A 19,988-nucleotide genomic window follows, 5' to 3' on the forward strand; every position below is an offset into this window, starting at 1 on the left:
AAAACTCTTTAAAGTCTAATGCCCACCACCAACATTGTCATTCAATCATGCTAAAGAAACTAAAGTTCTTCACCATGCAAAATGATGACCTCCTACTTGATTCTCTTTTCTCCTTTCTTTTTTATGCACTAGATATTATCAACCTATATGTTGTAATTTTTTACAAGTGTATAACATTTTACATTCTCATAATATTTTCACTATGTTTTATATGTCAGTTTTTCACTCTAAGTGAATGTTTCATGATATTACAGTTTTTTTTCAATTAAGTTCCTTTTTTACCCTAAAGAGGAAAACATTTAATAAAACAAATCACTAGTACAAGGTTAATGTAACACCATAGGTCTATTTATATAAATCTTTATCTATATATAATATATATTTATTTATATAGATCAGTACGTTGATTAGACTGTACAGAGCAATGTATTCATATGGATATGTAATTTATACTTTTCAATTCTGAATTTGTGTTAGAGACAATCAAAATTTATGGTCATAACCTCATATATGTTCATATTTTATTCCTAATGTGTATGTTCTAACAAAATGATCAACTGAAATGCTAAACACCTCAATTAAACAGCTCAAACACTTTATTACTAAGCTAAACTCATCACAGAAAAGCCAACAACAACATTTTCTAGCAGTTTTCATACTAAACAAACAAGGGAAAAGAAAGCACATAAATAAGTACACATGAACCTTACTCTACTCTCAAAACTCTGATAAGGTCTCTTCTTTTTCTTCCACCACAGATGACAGGTACCAATTATCCGAATTCCTCAGTGAGCAATTCGCGCGAATTTCCCCTCTTGTGCCGGTCACCACACTTAGCTGCCCCATTTTGATCATACCAGACACAAACTTCTCGAAGAAGAGAGTCTTATTAACGGCGAAGCTCTTAACAATGTGCCGAGTCCTTTTATCAGTGTACAAATCCTGGTCCGAGGTGAAGAGGCCTTGCCGGTTCATTAGGTCAACGTAGTACTTGTTGTCGAATTTGTTTGGAGTTCTAATGTCCAGCACAGTGGTGTTGATGGTATTTTTTGTGGGACAAATGACTTTGAGCTTTTTGGCAAAGGTCTTGTCCATGATGGGGTCTTGTGGGTAAAGCCTAAAGGTGAAAGAAGTGCAATTGCTTAATCCGATGGTGTGGCCACCGGAGAGGGCTACAACGTCAGTGGCATCGAACTTTTTGGTGGCGAGGTCGGTCAGGAGGAAACTGGTGTTGGCTGTTGGTGCAGGAAGGTTTTTCACTGTCGCGTTTCTTGTCGCGAAGCTAAGTCCATCCCTTCTTCCCAAGGGGATATCATAGTCAGGGCCACCTGACTGCAATGTCAACAAATGAATAATTGTTACTCCGTGTGTGAATATGTTTCTTGTCAAAAAAAAAAAAATCAATTGTTAGTATCATCTATAACATTTGAACAATTGTAGTTCGTTTGGACGTTCAAAGGAGATCAATTCATAGTATTTTCATATATTGCAATGGAATTTGAAGATGTCATAAAAATTTGGAGTGTGAGAATACAAGTTGAGTCTCAGAATGCAAAATATTACCAAATGTTAGGTCTATCTCCATTGGTAGGACATTCAATGAGTATATATACATAGAAAGCTAGGTTAGAGTCTGAAAGAGCAGAAAGTGAACCGGGCCACCTTTGGGTCAGTCCACCCAGTCCAGAACGTTATTGGGCCATTGAGCCAAACACGGAAGGATTCATCAGGCCCAGAGCACCATAGAAACATCTCCAGACCCAATCTCGTTCGTAATAAACGAGCCTCCCACCTGTTATAACTTCAAGAGGAGACCCAACTCAAGAGGGCTCAGGCCTGAGAGTCTAAGAGAAAAGTTGTAGGGCAAATGTGTACTTCTATAAATAAAAGTGATAGAGAGAGAAAGAGACGGATTATTTGGAGGGTAAGAAATGACTTTCCTAATACGAAAAGAGGTTTCTTGCATCTTCAGAGTCATTTTGGAAAGTATTTAAGAGGAGACTTGCTCTAAAATATATTGCAAACTCTAATCCTCTTGAAAGTACTCTTTATGCTCTTTAATATGGTTTAATTTCTTGGACCACTGATCACACTGATGCCCATTATTTAGGGGCATAGCTACTGTTAAGCTGAGAGGGACGATTGATTTCTGACTTGGTGGCTGACTCTATTTATGGACATAAATTAGAGGATAAGTGAAATTTTTAGCTTTACCAAGAACACAGCATCACGGGCAGCAATGGCGGTGATATCAGAGCACGAGACAACACGACCACACTGCTTGTGAACACGGGCACGGAGGTCATCAATGATTTTGAATGCCTCTGCCCTCAAACTAAGGTTTGGAGGGGCGTCCTGCTCAGTCGGCCCACTGGCCGAGCCATCAAGCAACACTGAACCATCACATCCCTGAATCATCAAACAAAGAGAGATGAAGTGAATTCAGAGGAATAAGTACCACAGACTCTTGAAATAGAGAATGCATTAGAACAGTGACATTTCAAGTTTGCTCAAACTTATTTAAATTTTTTTTAAATCACTCCTCTGTTCCTGTCACTATCTCTAGCATGATGGTTTATGTATAACAATAGCCCTTTGTCCCTTTCCTTTGAAATCCCTTGATTGAAGGGATGAGATACTACTAACCTATCCAACAATACAGGATAACAAAGGGGAATAGATATTAGCAATTTTATAAGTAAGTGGGCCAATTTTTTTTTGAAATAGTGCATTATTATTGGATGGATATACTAATGACATGGCGCGCCTGGCGAATCCAATATCTACTCAACAAAGTGAGAGTGTGGGCTTCTTTTGGTCCTACACATGTTTCAATTTTAATCATAAGGCGGGATTTTGCTTACTTTAACATCATGTTAACCACCTCTACCTTAAAAGGTTTAACCTGTTAGCAGGGATAGCAACAGGGGAGGGTTTGGGTGAGTATATCCTCCTCCGCCGCTGCAACAGTTCAAAACCCCACCCCCGTCCCCACAAACTTTTAAAACCCCACCGTCCCTGCCCAAAACCGCAAAAAGGGGAGAACTTTTCACCCCATCCCCGCCCCATTTAACATATTTACCCCCATGGGTACCCGCCCCTCCCCCCCTGTTTAACATCTTTTACCCCCACGGGTACATGCCCTATCCCGTTTAAGACCAGAAATTCTTCTCTATTTAATTTTTTTTCTCAACTAAAATTATATAATTATTGAAAAGATTCATTAAAAAAAATAAATAATAAATAGTTTAACATAAAATTGAACATTAAAAACATTCTAAATGGTAGCGTAAGCTACTTGTTTTAGATTTTCAGATTTTGTTGCAAAACAAACTGTCTCAATATTTATACTAATGAAATAAGGGTAATAATGCGAAATATATATACTAATGAAATAAATGTACTTAAGTAATTTACCTATCTAAACGAGGCGGGGCGACCTCCCCCTGCCCCCACATCGAATCCGCACGAGTTTTCAATACATCAAACTATTCCCGCTCAAATAAGCTAAACGATTTCCCAAAATCGCTAAAAACGGAGTAGGGCGGAACAAATTGCCATCCCTACCCGTTAGAGAGGCTATAACTTTAATATTTAAATCTTTCAACATCATTAGCAAACCATTGAGTCATTTATTAACACTTGTGACATGAATCAAATGGAGTTTTAGACTAGCTTAACGGAGGAGTTATGTTACATGGATTCTTCAAAATTAGTAAAGTAACCAGACACATGTTGCTATAGGATATCAGTCTAACATTTTTGGATGGATATGTAGTTAAAAAATCATATCTAATCATTTAATTATATTATATTATTAATTTAAAATGATTTAAATACCTAAATTAAACATTATATTAGATAAAAATATTTCTTTACTCTAAATAAAAATAAAATAAAATAATATTTAAAGTACACATGTCTTTCTATTCAGAGATCTGACCCATGGATAGGTAGATCTGACCCTATGCATGGATAGATACTCTGTCCGAGTACAGTTAACATAGGGAGAGAGAGGAGGCTATGGAAGTGGAAATGGTGCATAAGAACACATATATAATCATTCTTCAATGGGTAATGAAAATCTAGACATTTCATAATGTGGGTAGTGTTCATAATGTCCCAAATCCCAGTAGGCCAAAAGATTGAGCCATGATGTAACTAAACAAACATCACTACACACACACACACACATACCTGTACAAAGCAGTCATGGAAATGGAGGCGAAGCAAGCCAGCAGCTTGGCCAATGTCTTTCTTGAAGACCTTCTTGAGCTGTTTTCTGATGATGGATTCAAACTTGGGACATGAAGATTCATAGAAAGTCCATGAAAGTCCCTTCACTATAGGTGCAGAGGATTGAGCCTCTGAAGTAGTAAAAAAGCAACAGGACACTAAAAGTGAAGAGAAAAGCAGAAGCTGAGAAGTTAGAGAAGTCATGGAGTTAGATTTTTCTATGTGTTTTGTCCAAGACAACACAGTAGGAGGCTTAATTTATAAGCAGATAAAGTCATCAAGGGAATCCCTCATGAATATATTTATTTACTATAAGTCTGTATATTTATGAGAATATCCAATGGGCCATGTGATGTAGTAATCACACCTCCACCACGGCACTTTCCTTCAAATGGATTTCCTATTTTGGGATCCCACAAATGGGACCACAATAGGACGACATGTGTTTGATGGTACTACATCACTTTAAAGCTTTTAGTTTTACCATTAAATGAACAATTTTACCCCCTTTTTTAAATCGACAGAGAGAATTGAAAAGTTTTTAAATCTTTTAGTTTTAACATTGAAGGACAATTTTACCCCTTCAAAGCGAAAGAGAGGATTTGACAAAGTTGAGCAATAGTTCCTTCAACTATTTTCTTCCTTGGAAATTTTGTTATAGATGCCTTTGAGTTCAAATAATTTCTCAAATTTTTTTCTTATTTTTCAAATCAAAAGATAGTATTTGACAAAGTTGGGTCATAGTTTCTTCAACTATTTTCTTAGTTTGAAATTTTGTTGTAGTTGAATGCCATTGAGTTCAAATAAATTTTCGTTTTCCACAACTTTTATAAGAGAACAATACCGAAACATTTTTCGTTAAAAAGATGGAAACGATTAGATTAATTTAAGCAAATTATAAATTAGAATATACGTCTTAAATTTGACTCTCACATAAGATTTGTGAGTGATTATAAATACTCAAGTTTATTTTTGCAACTCTATATCATAGGTCAATAGGTTGAAAGAGTTACTCCTTACTTGGTTGTGGGGAAAATAATTTTTCTTCCTTTCCCTTGGAGCTTAGTTCAAGTAGGTTCATTTACTGCAAACTTTATAATTATTCATTAGTATAATCAAGTTTATTTTTCTTTCATATTAGATTAAGGCAAGAATAATGATGATGAAATTTATTTAGTAATACAATCATAACATTTATTTGTGCACCTAATATGGAGATTTGCAAAACGATATATTGTAATGCTCAAAAAAACCTATCACCTTAACATGTATGTATTTTCACTTGGTCAATTGCACACATGTATACACAAACAATTAATTGCATTTTTTAAAGTTGTTTTCAATCAATTGACGGATAAGGAAAAATATTTGGATCAAAATTTGCATTTCTACAAGACAATACATTACCCCTTCACCGAATGAGAAGGGAAAAAATAATATCGAGCTTGACTGAGTTCTGATAAAATGATTCCCGTACTTGAACTTTATAGGGTTCTTTTCGTAATGCAATAAAATATATATATAATGGTGATATCTAAAACACAAAATGAAGGACATAGAGATATGAGCTAGATAAGGGGGAAAAGCAGACTGATCAATGAGAATGTTGGTGGAGGTAGGGACGTTTGTTGTAACTGTGACATTCTCCAGCTTGTTGCCCTTAATGTTTCTTCTAAGGATAATATTTATAGCCCTATGACTCATACTTTGGCTTGATAAGAATAGTTGGCTATGACCTCCTGGGTATTACCCAACGATTTTTATCAAGCCTCCTACTTTGCACTGTATTTACACACATAGGCATGATGCTCTTAGGCACCTAAAAGGTCACTTCCTCTTATCAAGCCATGTAATGTGCAGGGGATTTTTTGTCTGGAGCATTAAATGCATTTTGTCATTATATGACCGGCGGTAGCAAGACTGATAATGACTTTGTTAGAGCATTAAAATGATGGTAATGCTCTATGTCACAACATATATCCACCCTCTCTTACTGACCAGGCCCCTTTTGTCTTCGCGGGATATCCTCTTACTTTTCATCCACCAATCCAAGATCCTTAAAAGTATCCTAACGAGGAGGTCTCAAGCGTTCGAGGTTTGGTGACTTTAGGATTAAACCTTCGAGGTATGAGAACCTTCTGCAATGCCAAGGTTAGATGACTAGAGGGTTAGACCCTCAAGGTTTGGTGACTCGAGGTTAGAACGAGGCTTGAGGACCTGATGTGATGTCAAGGTTTGATGACTCGAGAGTTAGACTCTCGAGATTTGCTGACCTAATGTAATGGCAAGGGTTAATGACTCGATGGTTAGATCCTTAATGTTTGGTGACATGGTGTGATGCTAGGGTTTAATGACTCGAGGATTAGACCTTCGATACTTGGTGACCTGGTGTGATACCAGGGTTTGATGAGTCAAAGGTTAGACCCTCGATATTGGTTGACCTAGTACGATGTCAAGGTTTGATGACTCGATAGTTAAACCTTCGAGATTTGGTGACTCGAGGATTAGACCTTTGAAGTTTGACAAATTGATGAGATACATTTGATTACTTAAGGGTTAGACTCTCGAGATTTAATGACATGATGCAATGCTAGAATTTGATATAATAACTTGAGGGTTAGACCGTCAAAATTTGATGATCCGGTGTGATATCAGGTTTTGTCAATCCATTTTCAAATAAGTGTCACATAAACTAAAACCTTACAAGTTAAAAATATATATATATTCATCTAAATCTAAAGGTGAATCACGAATATAAAGAATAAAGAGTAAAAGTGAGGTGCTGCATATTAATGCATTAACTATGACGAGGACAAGTTATAATTGATTCCCATTAAAATTGTCAAATATTTTTAAAAAGTAGAATCACCATTTCAACATCTTGTGTTATTTGCTAGTTTTGTTAACAATTACTAGAAGTTTGCCATCAAGAATTAGAAGGTAAATAAGCTAGTTTAATCTTTCATATTCATGTCGCTCTTCATTCCAAAAAAAAGATTGCTCAACTTTTGACCAAACCATATCCAAATGGAATCATATTCATTCCATTGAAGAAATAAACCAGTGTCCAACCACCACCCAAACAATGTGTTGTCAATTGTCATCAAAGTAAGTACAAACCTGGCATTTTTGCAGTGAGAGTTGTCAAGATAGTGCCCCTGCCACACACCGATAAGATACCCACCCAGAATTGAAATGAGAAAATATGTAATTGTTCAACTTCATTTTTATTGATTCAATGACTTTTGGGAATTTATAAGCTAATCACATTGATCTTATGATATATAAATTCAATAGAAGTTCAGAGCCTGGTGAAATGAACTTACGCTTTTTAGTGTCGATCCTATATGGGACATTGGAGAATTTTAGTGAGATTTTTTTTTTTTTTTTTTTTTTTTTTGCCGAAACGTGAGAGCGACATCGTACTCAAAGCGTAAAAGCGACACTTGTTAAAAATGATTATGTAACTTAGGTTACACCTCTCTACCAAACACTTGTTAAGAATGAACGTCCACGATGTCGTTCTCATGTTTCGCGTGCGTTGTCGCCCAAATTCTCATAACGACTTAATTCTATCACTCTCATACTTCCGCTCTCGAATTCACTCTCACTCCCATGTTACTTAGGTATGACACATTTAAACTAAAAAGAGATATTTAAATTTTAATGATCATGAATCATCATGGCATTTTATCGGCAATCGAAAAATACTGGATTACTTTCTTAATGTCATGTGAATCATAATTAACAAGTCATGGCGTTTATCAATAATCACGTGACTTTGCATTACTTTACTTTCCTTTTCTTTCATGTACTCAATCTCTCTCTCTTCTTTTTCTTTACCCCTCTCTCTCTCTTCTTTTTCTTTACCAGAAATCCTAATTTTTCTCTTCTGAAAAATATTCTACCCTTTTTTTTTCTTTTTCCTCTTTGTTTTTTCCTATATATATATATATATATATATCCACTCTTAAAAATATTTTATTCTTGTGAGATCTTTTGTAATTGCATAATTAATTCTATAATTTTAAAATTATTTTATTTTTTTGAAACAGATCTATGTCACGTGATTGACGTGACATTGGAGATTTTTTTTTTTTTAGAGTAATTAATTTCTGACACGAGACTAATAATAATTATAGAATGACTTTTTTTCTTTTTCGTTGAAAAATAATGACTCTTTTTTTTACGGTCTACGGACTCTACACCTTCACTCTTATGATTCATCGCGTGGGCAATCAATTTTCAAGCCGCCCCAAAGTGTCTTTTGGTATGACCTATTCGGCTGATATTTACAAAATTGAATCTGTATTTCGCAAACAAATTGTATCTAGTTATGGACTTAAATGTACTCTGAAATCTGTGTTTTTTAAAATACTGGTAAAAGAAAAAAATAAAATAAAGTAAACTTTTACACCTTAAACACGTAGTCTCTTTTTTTTTTTTTTTTTTTCATAGTGAAGTCTTTCACGAAATTTTTAGTAAGGCATTAGAGGTAGCAAATTACGATTCATCAACATGTCTCGAGATAAGTAGACTTGGGTTGACTTTAAACGGGTTCGAATAATAAACGGATTGATCGTGTTAACCCGTTTATTTAACAGTGTCTAACCCGTTTACTTAACAATATCGGATTAGGGTTGAGGTGGTTCAACCAGTGTAATCCGTTTAACTTAACATGTCATAATCATAAATATAACCTATATAATATGTTACCTTTTTAAACTCAATTACTATGAACAGTTAAGTCATTTTAACATAAACATTGATTACGCCTTATAATTTTTCTTCTTATTTTGATTATTTGGGTTAATTGTGACAAATTTTTTTATTATTTATTATTTGATTGAATATTAAATTTCTCGTTTTGATAAATGGGTCATTAAATGGGTTAACACGTCAACGTTAACCCATTTAATAAATAAGTCAGGTTAGTGTTAAATGTTTTAGACACGATTATTAAATAAGTCAAGTTTAGATTTACCTATTTCATAAAATATTTTTACATCGATACGATACTATTATGACTCACGAACACAAATTACCACCCCTAATAGGCATACACTATGCACTGAATCATGTAAATCTTTGTATTCGATATGTCGCATGTTTTTTGGCATTCTATCCCTTGATTTAAATCTATTAGTTTGTGTTATTTTTCATCATCCCACTCTTGAAAAAATAAACACCTCAAATGAAAGAAAACTTTGAACCACCTTGGAATGTAATCTAACTTGTTGAACTCTTTTATTCCCAAAGGTCAATAATGATAAAGGTTCAAGTCATTGGAGTTAATATGTAGGTGAATTTTTTGGTGAGAACAAAATAAATAAAAACACTTTAAAAACAAAAAGTAAAATAACTAGTGAAATTTATATTGATATCTAGCTGACCTTAGTGACTTGATGTTTTTTTTATAATAATAATAAATAAATATAAAATAGAGCAATGTTGACAGGCATGTAATCTGTCCCACTATTCTATTCTTTTTGACACTCTTTTGTTTCGATGTAAACTAATTTCTTTAAAAAATATATATATTTTTTTAGGTAAATTTTTTTTTTTTTTTTTGATAATTGACAAAGGTCTAGGTCTAAATCAAGTCCATTGGGTGGAACGTATAAAATAACTTGTCAAAAATTAATAAATAAGTTATTTTTATAAGATTTTAAAATATTTTTTTTTTCGTAAATATTTTATGATAACCAAACACCAAAAATTACAGAAACTATTTTTAAAAAATATTTTACGCTCAAACAAACGGAGCCAAAGGACTCGAAACCTATAAATTGTACTCCCTCGACCCCAAAATTGAGTTTCTAATATTTTTTTATTGTATTGATAAAAATAAATTTTTAAATCTATTCTTGTATAAAGGTAAATGAGTAATTGCAATTATTTAATCAAGTCAATATCAATACAATATGATAATTTAGAAATGTTATAAAAAACAGTTCAATCATTTTAAAAATGAGAGATGTATTTTGAAACTTCCTAAAATGAGAAGATAAACAGAAATTTTAGGATGGAGAGACTCCATTTGAAAGTACCGGACAAAAAAAAATTATATATATATATATTGAAATAGGTACATGATGCCATGATGGTGAGACTTAAGTGTACTTCAAAGAAAGGCAAAAAAACAAAAAAGGCTTTTGATCCAAGCACGTGACACATTACTACTGTAGTAGTCCGATTGTGGTGGGCAACATGTAACAACAATTTATTTTTTTATTTTATTTTTTATTTTATTTTTTTTTTTGACATTAGCTAGAAATTCATACACATGTCACTCACATACTCACTTTGCTCATTTTAAAACTTAAACTCTCACCATCTCCCTACTTTGAAACGTGACATTATAATTCAAGAAAATTTGTAATTACTTAGAATTTAGCAAGTCCATTTAACTACTTACCGAAAAAGAAGGATTTAAAATTATCTACATAAAGATGAAAAGCCACATCTTTCTCCTCTCTATCTATGTGTGTGTCTGTGTATATATATATATATATATATATTATTGAAATGTTGCAAAAACATCTCTTAATCAACATCCATCCTTTGAAAAATTGTTTAGAATATAATTCATTCCTTTTATATAAAAAATATTAAGGAGTTATTTGGTTTGTCATCTCAAGAACTCAAAAAATATAAAACTGTCTTCAGAAAACTAAAATAATAATAATAATAATAATAGTTCTTTAAAAACAAAATTCTTTAATTAGGTTTTTTTAGAACAATTCTAAAAAAATGTCGACCAAACAAATTTTTTTTATAATTTTTAAATTTTTAAAAAACAAAAAATTATTCTAAAAAACTAAACCAAACATGCCCTAAATTATTATTATTATTATTTTCTTGTTATTAAATTAAGGTTGCTAAGTTAAAAACCACATAGAAAATATACTGGATAGGATTTTGATTCGGGCAAGACTTCTAGTTTATGTTGGGCTTCAGCCTGTATCTATCTATATGAAAATGTACTCTCCATTGTATAAAAGCCCAAGAGGAATTTGGCAGGCCCAGCCTACCAGTGCATGATGAAATCATAAGTTACATTACAAACACTACACACATTAACGCCGAAGTATTACAATTTTCTCTTTTGGCAATAAAGAGATTGAGCGCCTTTGTTGCCAAAAGAGAAACTATCAAAAAGAACTAGTACTTACTTTTGGTTATAACGCTGCCTAACAAAGAGATTGAGCGTCTTTGTTGCCAAAAGAGAAACTATCAAAGAGAACTAGTACTTACTTTTGGTTATAACACTGCCTAATTCGTAAGCCTTGTTTTTATTTTTGGACTGCTACAGTATTGATTTTGACAACAAAAACATGTTTGGTGTGACTTTGTTTTATTTTACCCAGTGCTAAAACACTTCGTGAACAGTGGCCCAAAACCAAAATACCAAAAAGATGTTTTTTTCTTATTTTGACAACTGTTCATGACCCAAAATCATAACTGTGCATGTTTCTGTTTCTGACATTTCTACAGCAAAACATCATTCTCAAGCGTATTTCCGATTTTTTTCCAAAACACTCCTACAGCAAAAATACTGTTTCTGTTTTAGCTAAAAACAAAACGCCTAAAACAAAACATATGCCAAACGAGCCCTAATTGTTGGTTAACAATTACTACAGACAACATGGAGTGAAATAATTCAATATTGAAGGACAAAAATTTAAGAACATGAATTAATTGAAGTTTAATTAAAAAAAAAAAAAATCTGAAATGAAAAGTTTTGGGGCTTCAATTTGTTATATTCCAATTTTCTTTTAAGACAAATGAATTAACTCAAAAGAAAGAGAGAATTGAAGGAAATAGCTTGAAAGCTTCTATCAATTGGAGCTGATGTGTAGATTAGTCATTAATATACATATATGATTAGTCATTAATATACATATATAACTCTTCAAGTAATTTGAGTTCAAGACCAAGTCATTGTCTTGTAGTAACATTTGAATCTAAGTTTGCCTAATCAACAGCTAATCAATAGTTGAACACCTAAAAAATATTGAAGCTAAAGACAATTTAATCCATAATGATAATCCATAATGAACTAAATAAAATGATATGTAGTACGACAATCGGACTAAACCGAGGTCATCATGACAATGACAACAACTTCGACTCAAATAAATGTAGTCCGACACATTTAACTTTAAGACTGTATCACGACTTTAAAACTAAATAATCATAGTATTGCAATTTACCTTTGTAAATTAACTACATGAACTATTTGTAAGAAATATCATACTCAAGAAATCAATTCGCTAAGACCAAATTAGGAAAATCTCGAGACGTTCATGCCTATACAAGTCTTTATGCGCATATTTGATGGAGACAACACAACTCTGTCACTTGTTAGGTATGTAACCTCTTAAAAGAAACCATACAAATAAAATGAGAGTGTACAATCCATCACTCAAATACTCTCTTTATTCCAATTCAAAATGATGGTTTAAAAACACCTCTAACTTTTCAAACCATGCACTCGGAACTTCCCAAAACCATAAATGATGTGTCAATGTATTATGTTAGAATGTTAATATAGTGTTTGAATGTTTAATAAACATGTGTTTTAACACTATTTCACAAGCTCTTGATCATATTTGATTAAGACCACCAAAAAAAAATAGAATTTCCTTTCCTAGAACCATTCCAAGAAACATTCAACAAGTTTAGCAAAGATCAAACCTGGAAACATTCATTAAAAATTTTAAATTCCATACTAATTAAAACATTGTTTCATGTATGTATCACCTACCACATAAAACCAATATATGAATTATTAGTTAATGTAAAATACTAAGCACTTCTAAGTTTTACTACTAATAATTAATCAATTTGTTAATCAATCATTTCTTTGTCATTTCACAAGTGGTGAGCAAATAAAAGACAAAGACAAAAGCCACCAGGACAGGTCCATCACATACTTCATATTGTATTGAAAATTAAATCAACTTTTGGCCTAAAACAAGAAGGATTTGTGGGAGCTATATATATATAGCACTATACGCAAAAGAAACAACTACATGGCATACCTTATATTATATGATAGAAGTGGTATGATCAACGACCATGTTCAACCAAAATCTAATTACACAATTCACTTCTGTCAATTACAATCATGATCTCACTTGATTAAGACCATGAACAAAGTGAATGCGGCAATAATTTCCCTCTTGTCACACCAAATGTGACACATTTTGATTTCATGTCGAAATTCGATTCAACAACTCGACCACCTCTTTCATGGCAGGCCTAAACTTGCCGCTGTCACTAGTGCACAAACAAGCAACCCTAAAAAATTCCACCACATTGCCTTCGATTAGCCCATCCCTTGGAATGTTAGCGTCCAATATTTCCATTTGCCGCTTTAGCACCACCATTTTCCTGGCCCATTCCACTAACCTAATTTCCTTTCCGGCCTCCATGATCGGCCAATTGGGACGTCTTCCCGTCCCGATTTCTAACATTAGTACTCCAAAACTATATATGTCTCCTATCATTGTCGCCATCGTGAACCCGTTTATGTACTCGGGAGGCATGTACCCCATTGTTCCGGCCACCTGAGTCGACACATGTGAATGTGATCCCTCGATTAATCGAGCTAACCCAAAATCCGCTATATGTGCCTCGAATTCCGAGTCTAATAGCACGTTACTAGACTTGATATCTCTATGAATAATTGGTGTCACCAAATTATGCATATGTGACAGACCATTTGCTACACCTCTAATAATCTTAACTCTCACATCCCAAGATAACGGTAATCTTGGGTTTGACATTGACACGTCACCTTCTGATCCTGGTACTGGCGCTGACATGTCATGTAGCCATTGGTCGAGACTTCCCTCCTGGATGAACTCGTAAATTAAGATCCGATCCGGACCTCTCGCGTAGTACCCGAGAATCTTCACAACATTCTGGTGTCGGACTTTCCCTAGGGTTTCCATCTCGGCCCGAAACTCTCGGAACCCTTGGAAGGCATCGGCGGCCAGTTTCTTGACGGCGACGGTGACGCCACTGGAGAGACAAGCCTTGTAAACGAGGCCGAAGCTGCCGTCGCCGACGATGAGGTCCGGGGAGAAGTCTCGGGTGGCACGGCGGAGCTCCGCCATGGAGATCCGGTTCAAGGCTGGGTCGAACGACGCGCTCTCTCCGATCGAATCAGGATCCGACACGGCTCGGGTCCGGACTCCGTGTCCGGCCTCTGGGTCTCGGCGTTTGCCTCCTTTGCAGAGGAGGAAGAGGACGGCGAAGATTGACATGATGAGGAAGAAGCTAGCTGCAGCTGCCAGAACGGCCTGGAGAGTTCCGTCCATGAGGAATTAGATTTAGAGAGAGAAAGTGGGTATAATCTAGAGAGAGAAAGTGGGTATAGTCTAGAGAGAGAGAGAGGAGTAGGAGGATGGTTGTGGAGTGTTGGTAGTGATGAATTGGGTGGTCTTCTGGGTTGAAGAATTCTTCTGGGTTGAAGAATTTGATGGAAGTAGAAAATGAGCCGCCATTAACGGTGGGGTTTCATTGAAGAGGAGAGAAAATTGTTCCAAGTTGACGGGGTTGAGTCAACGTTTTCTGGCATTTGTACAATGATTGACGATCAATCTTAAAAACAAATCGACGACTATTATTCCATCACATGAAATGTAACGAATTTTGATTCTTCAGTATTATTCGAGTAATATGTGAAGTGCAAAAATCACACTAACAATATGTTTATATTGCATATTGTATCCCTCACGAATTAAAAAAACAATCATAAACTATGGCATTTGTACAAATAGATTCTCTTTAAACATTTAATATAAAATTGAACTAAAATGCCTTTATTGTCACATTTTATAATAAAAAAATAAAATAAAATAAAAAATTATGAAATGACTAAAAAAAGTACCAAATCAACTCACCAGAATTAAAAATAATAAAAATAAAAATAAAAATAAGGTAAAAGTGCAAACAATCCCATCAAATTATCACAAATCGGCATTTTACCTCCTTGGATTACAAAAATGAACAAATCAGTATCATAACTATCCAAATCCGTGCAAGTTAATTGAAGCTCAATTCCGGCCACTTTCCGGCCCGTAAGTGCGGTCCTTTTCTTTTAATTCCAAAATTGCCCTAAAATACTCGTTAATACTATTATTTATTTGTTATTACCTTTGTCGCCTTAAGCCTTTGATGACAAGTGTTGGTTCAATCAAGGAATGCAAGAAAGAAAAAGCAAATGAAGAACCCAATTACTCCATATAATAGAACAAATCAAAAGGGAGACTTACATAAGGTAATAACAAATAGCAATCAAAAAGAAAAATGAAAGAAAAGGCAAAGAAAAATGGATGGTTATAGAGGGAGATATAGATTTAGAGTGATAGAGATGTTGTGGGTTGTTCATGAATTATCACTACAGACTCAAACAATTACAAACCCATATTTCAATGGAAATTTCATCATCATGTTCCTCACTTATCAGTTCATTCCATTATCGATTCCGTTGCTCCACCTTGCCGCCGTGTTTCTACCAAATTTAATCACAGCCATGGTCGCCGGCGAACCCGGAAGATGATCACTATGCTCATAGTAAAAGATAGGAGTAGACTTTGATGATACAGTGGTCCTGTGGTCAAATTTGGTTTGTTTAATTTTCATACGTCTCTCAATTCAGAAAAACCATAATTCTAACAAGTCAAAGGCCCACCGTCACAAAGCACAACAATTACTACTTATTATCTCAGAGAGAGAGAGAGAGATACTAGATAAAGAAAAAAACAGGAAAATAAAAATCACTTTTCCCTTTCTAGATTCTGAATTTTCAAAGCTGTCATTAATTGAATCCCTATATTTTTCGGTTATGGAATCGCCAGATAACCTCGCTGTTGCGTTTGAATCGGCCGAGAAGATCATCCTCCGGTGGGACTCTACAGCGTCGGAGGACGCCAGAGAATGCATGATCTTCAACGATGACCGCCACGAGATTGATCGCTACTTGCAGGCCATCGACGAGATTCAGCGCTTTATGGAGTCGACAACGATCGCTAACGACCAAAACAAAGCCAACACGGCGATCCAGATCGCCATGGCTCGACTCGTAGACGAGTTTCGCACCATCTTGACTGTTAATACCAATCCGATTGAGACCGATTCCGCTGCTCTACCTCGCTGCCGTGTTTCTGCCAAATTTAATCACGGCTATGGGTGCTGGTGAACCAGCCGGCCAATTCTTGTCCGTCGGTGCCACGCCGCGAGTTTATTACAGTCGAACTCACCACCGAGAAGCTCACAACCGAGTTCTCCTTGCCCACCGGTGTCGCGCCGCAAGGTCACAACGGACCTGTCCACGACCCATCGCCGGCCTATGCCGCCATCGTCATCGCTGCACCAGCCGGCCGTACCAGGAATCCTTACTTGAAATTACACATCACCGATTCAGTCCTTGCCGCCAATTCAGTCTCGCAGTCGCCATCATCGTTCTTCGTCGGATTCACGCTGATTATTTATTTTCGCATTTTTTTTCTTCTTAATTACAATGGGTAGTTTTGTAAATTTACAATGAAGTCAACCGGAAAGTGGCCGAAATTGACCTTCAGGGGTTAACTTGCACAAATTTGGATAGTTGTGGTATTGATTTGTTCATTTTTGTAGTCCATGGGGTAAAATGTTGATTTGTGATAGTTCAGGGGAGTTGTTTGCACTTTTCCCTAAAAATAAAAATATGAGACCATCTTCTTCAACTCCTTAAGATAGTATATCTTATAAACCTCCATAGAGATCAGAGCATAACAGACCGTGATACAGCGAGAAAAAAAAAAATTCCCCGAACCAAATTACAAATCATCACCACCTATGCTTCGTCGACAATGCACTACCAGTTCAGTCCGGCCTTCGTTCATCCTTGTCGCCGTTGATTAATCTTTGGTTGCTGTTGAACTCACTACCGTCGTTGGAGTCGCGATTATTACAATTGTTGCTCATTATCGCCGTTCTGGTAAGCTCAGTGCTTTATCGCAGTCAACAGTCCATGCTCGCCGATAAGAACAAGTCCTCCATGCTTGCCGATAAGAACAGTCCCGCGGCTACCTGTAAATTCAGCCTCGCTACTCCTTGCATTCTGCCGTCTTATCTTGACTTAGTTCATTTTTGCTGGTTTATGCTCAGTTGTTCAAGCCGTTTTTATTCAAAACCCAACTATGAGACTCTCTGATTCATCCGACTATACCTGGACTGTAATACCCCTAATTTCTCAAAGGATAGTCCTGGAATTTCATTAATTATTTAAATGTAATTTTTAATGGTTAATTATCTAATCGCTTAATTTGCTTGAATTTCATTAATTATTTAAATGCAATTTTTAATGGTTAATTGTCTAATTGCTTAATTTGCTTGAATTATTTGACCTAATTGTGATTATTTGATTTATTTGAATTACTTATTATTATTTGAATGATGTGTCGGTTTACTTGATTATTTGTTTAATTGATTTTAATTGCATTCATTGTTTAAGTTAATTAGTTAATTGTTTTATTTGACTTTATTTAATTAAATTTCATTATTGTTTTGCCTTAACGTGTCTGTTTATTGTTGATATATATAGTTACATTAGGTTTAAACGTTATAGGGGCGTAGTTTATATCACAGGATGGTTTATGGGCCGAGTTGGGCTCTGTCTCTAATCTTATAAGGATTAAGGTTTTAGGGATTAAAGCTTATAAATACATCATAATAATATAGGTCTAGGGTTACGATCAAAGCACTTAGTTTACAGACGTAACCTAAGTTCTGTAAACACAAAAACAGAGGGTTGAGAGCAGAGTATTGAAAGGTCTGCTAAGGGGAGAAGTTAGGAGGGCAACGGGGAAAGGCTAAAGGCAAGTTCTAACCTCATCTCTTTACCTTTTACTCGTGTTCTTTGCATGCCTAAGTAGTTCCAGGAAATCATTAAACGGAATTAATTGACTATGCATGTTTAAAACTCATTATATCAGTATGTGCTGAAACTTGTTGTAAACTGTTTGTTTTGTGTCCAACTGTGTAATTGTTCTTTTAAATTACTGTTAATCAATGCATAAAGGAGTTAGATGGGTTTTCTCTGGGTAGGTCTGAACACAAATAAAAGTGTTAGAAGCTGTAACAGAAAGGGACGAATGTAGTGTAGTCAAACGGAAACGAAATAAGCATACAGAGGAGAGGGGGAAGAGGAGACGGCTCCAAGGAACCATGGAGCCGGCTCTACATGGTTAGGAGCCGGCTCTTCCATGGTTGGAGCCGGCTCTAGCATGGGTGGAGACGGCTCCACCTTTTGGGAGCCTGCTCTCATTGTGTGTTATTCCAGTTTTGAGTTTTTTGCGAGTTCTGGACTGAGTTTTGACATGGCAGAGGTGTTTAGGAGCTGTGAATGGGAATTGTGGTTAATGAGTGAAATTAATTTAGGTCTTCAGAGGGCTTGTTAATGCATAATCAACCAATCAGTATTGTTGTTTGGAACAGTATAAAAATTCTAAGCAAACTAGTAAACTGTTTTGGAGACTTAGGATCTAAACTACACAACTGTAGGTGTAGCAGTTTATTTGGGAATGGAGTTTGGTTCTGTTCATGTTTCTGTGATGGACTATAAGCATGTAGGACTATAGAGTGAATTACATACCTATAATGGATGAAAGGTGTACACTTACATTAACTGTGTTATTTACTCCTGAACAACTGTGGAGTAGTATAGGATAAGTATGTAAGTTTGTAAAACAAATCTGCCATGCTTACTTGGATTTATTTAAAGGTTATATATATATGATCTGTATTAACAATCATGGAACTGGGTGAAGTAGTGATGAATAGACTTGTTAAATAACAATGTTTTAACATGTTTAATGTGAAGCAGTTGATGTTTACAATTGAGTGATTTACTGTCGATTATTGGATATTCTGTATAGTTGATAATTACTTTTGTTACTCGCATTGTCAACTGTGGATGTTGGATTATTGTTGGATATACTATATAGTTGATAATTACATTTATTACCTGTGTTGTCAACTGTGGATGTTGGATTACATGCACCGGTATGGGACGGTGGCATGCCTAGGTTTGGATTAGTTTCAAAATACTAAATCCTACCTACACGGAATAAGGGAATGGATATTAAAATAAATCCTACTTATAATTGAGTCAAAGAAGCTGCATACGCTGAATGACTACTCGGATTACTCGTGAGTTATGTTAAGTCAAAGAAGCTACACAAGCTGAATGACTAACTGGACTTTTTATAGTTAGGACGGATTTTAAATATATATTATGGTACTGCGATTTGAGCTTGAGTCTCAGAGTCATCGGTTAGGGAGCGTATATGCAATAGGATGCGTAGCTGGATATGAGAGGTTGAGGTATACCCTGTTAGGTCTAGGTACTCTTGCCCACATTTGGGTGCGTTTTCGCATGTTACCTTCTATTCAGGTTAAGACCCCCTCCGTAGTCCAGTAAGAGTCCTGTAGTGTGGATATAATTATGTATCGGACTATTAGCTATTGTTGAATTGCTTAGGATGTATATGTGTATCGAATTTCTGCTTGGATTGTAGTAAGTTAGAACTTGTTCGTGGGCCTGACCCACTTCTATTATTCAGGTACTCGTCAGTTCTAGACTTAGACCTAATCGTGCTGAGCAGAGACTACTACTCACTCTTCCGACGATGTAGGACTCTCTCCGCAGTTTTGTTTTGGATGTTTCTTTCAGTTATCGTTATTTCAGTTTGGAT

General features: G+C 35.3%; 2 protein-coding genes across 2 annotated transcripts; both read right to left on the reverse strand.

Moving 5' to 3' along the window:
- Positions 1-574: 574 nt before the first annotated feature.
- LOC132274303 (peroxidase 12-like) lies at positions 575-4,510 on the reverse strand. The gene is made up of 3 exons (XM_059775557.1): positions 4,198-4,510; positions 2,215-2,409; positions 575-1,332 (listed from the first exon to the last, which is right to left on the reverse strand). The coding sequence occupies exons 1-3, from the start codon at positions 4,438-4,440 to the stop codon at positions 718-720; spliced, it is 1,053 nt and encodes a 350-aa protein (XP_059631540.1). The 5' UTR covers positions 4,441-4,510; the 3' UTR covers positions 575-717.
- An 8,647-nt stretch (positions 4,511-13,157) lies between these two features.
- On the reverse strand, positions 13,158-14,905 carry LOC132274304 (phytosulfokine receptor 2-like). The gene has a single exon (XM_059775558.1). The coding sequence runs from the start codon at positions 14,565-14,567 to the stop codon at positions 13,455-13,457; it is 1,113 nt and encodes a 370-aa protein (XP_059631541.1). The 5' UTR covers positions 14,568-14,905; the 3' UTR covers positions 13,158-13,454.
- Positions 14,906-19,988: the final 5,083 nt, after the last annotated feature.

This window comes from Cornus florida, unplaced genomic scaffold (assembly GCF_030987335.1).
Source record: "Cornus florida cultivar Cherokee Brave unplaced genomic scaffold, ASM3098733v1 CherokeeBrave_3.0.0_Hap2_Chr09, whole genome shotgun sequence".
NCBI lineage: Eukaryota > Viridiplantae > Streptophyta > Magnoliopsida > Cornales > Cornaceae > Cornus > Cornus florida.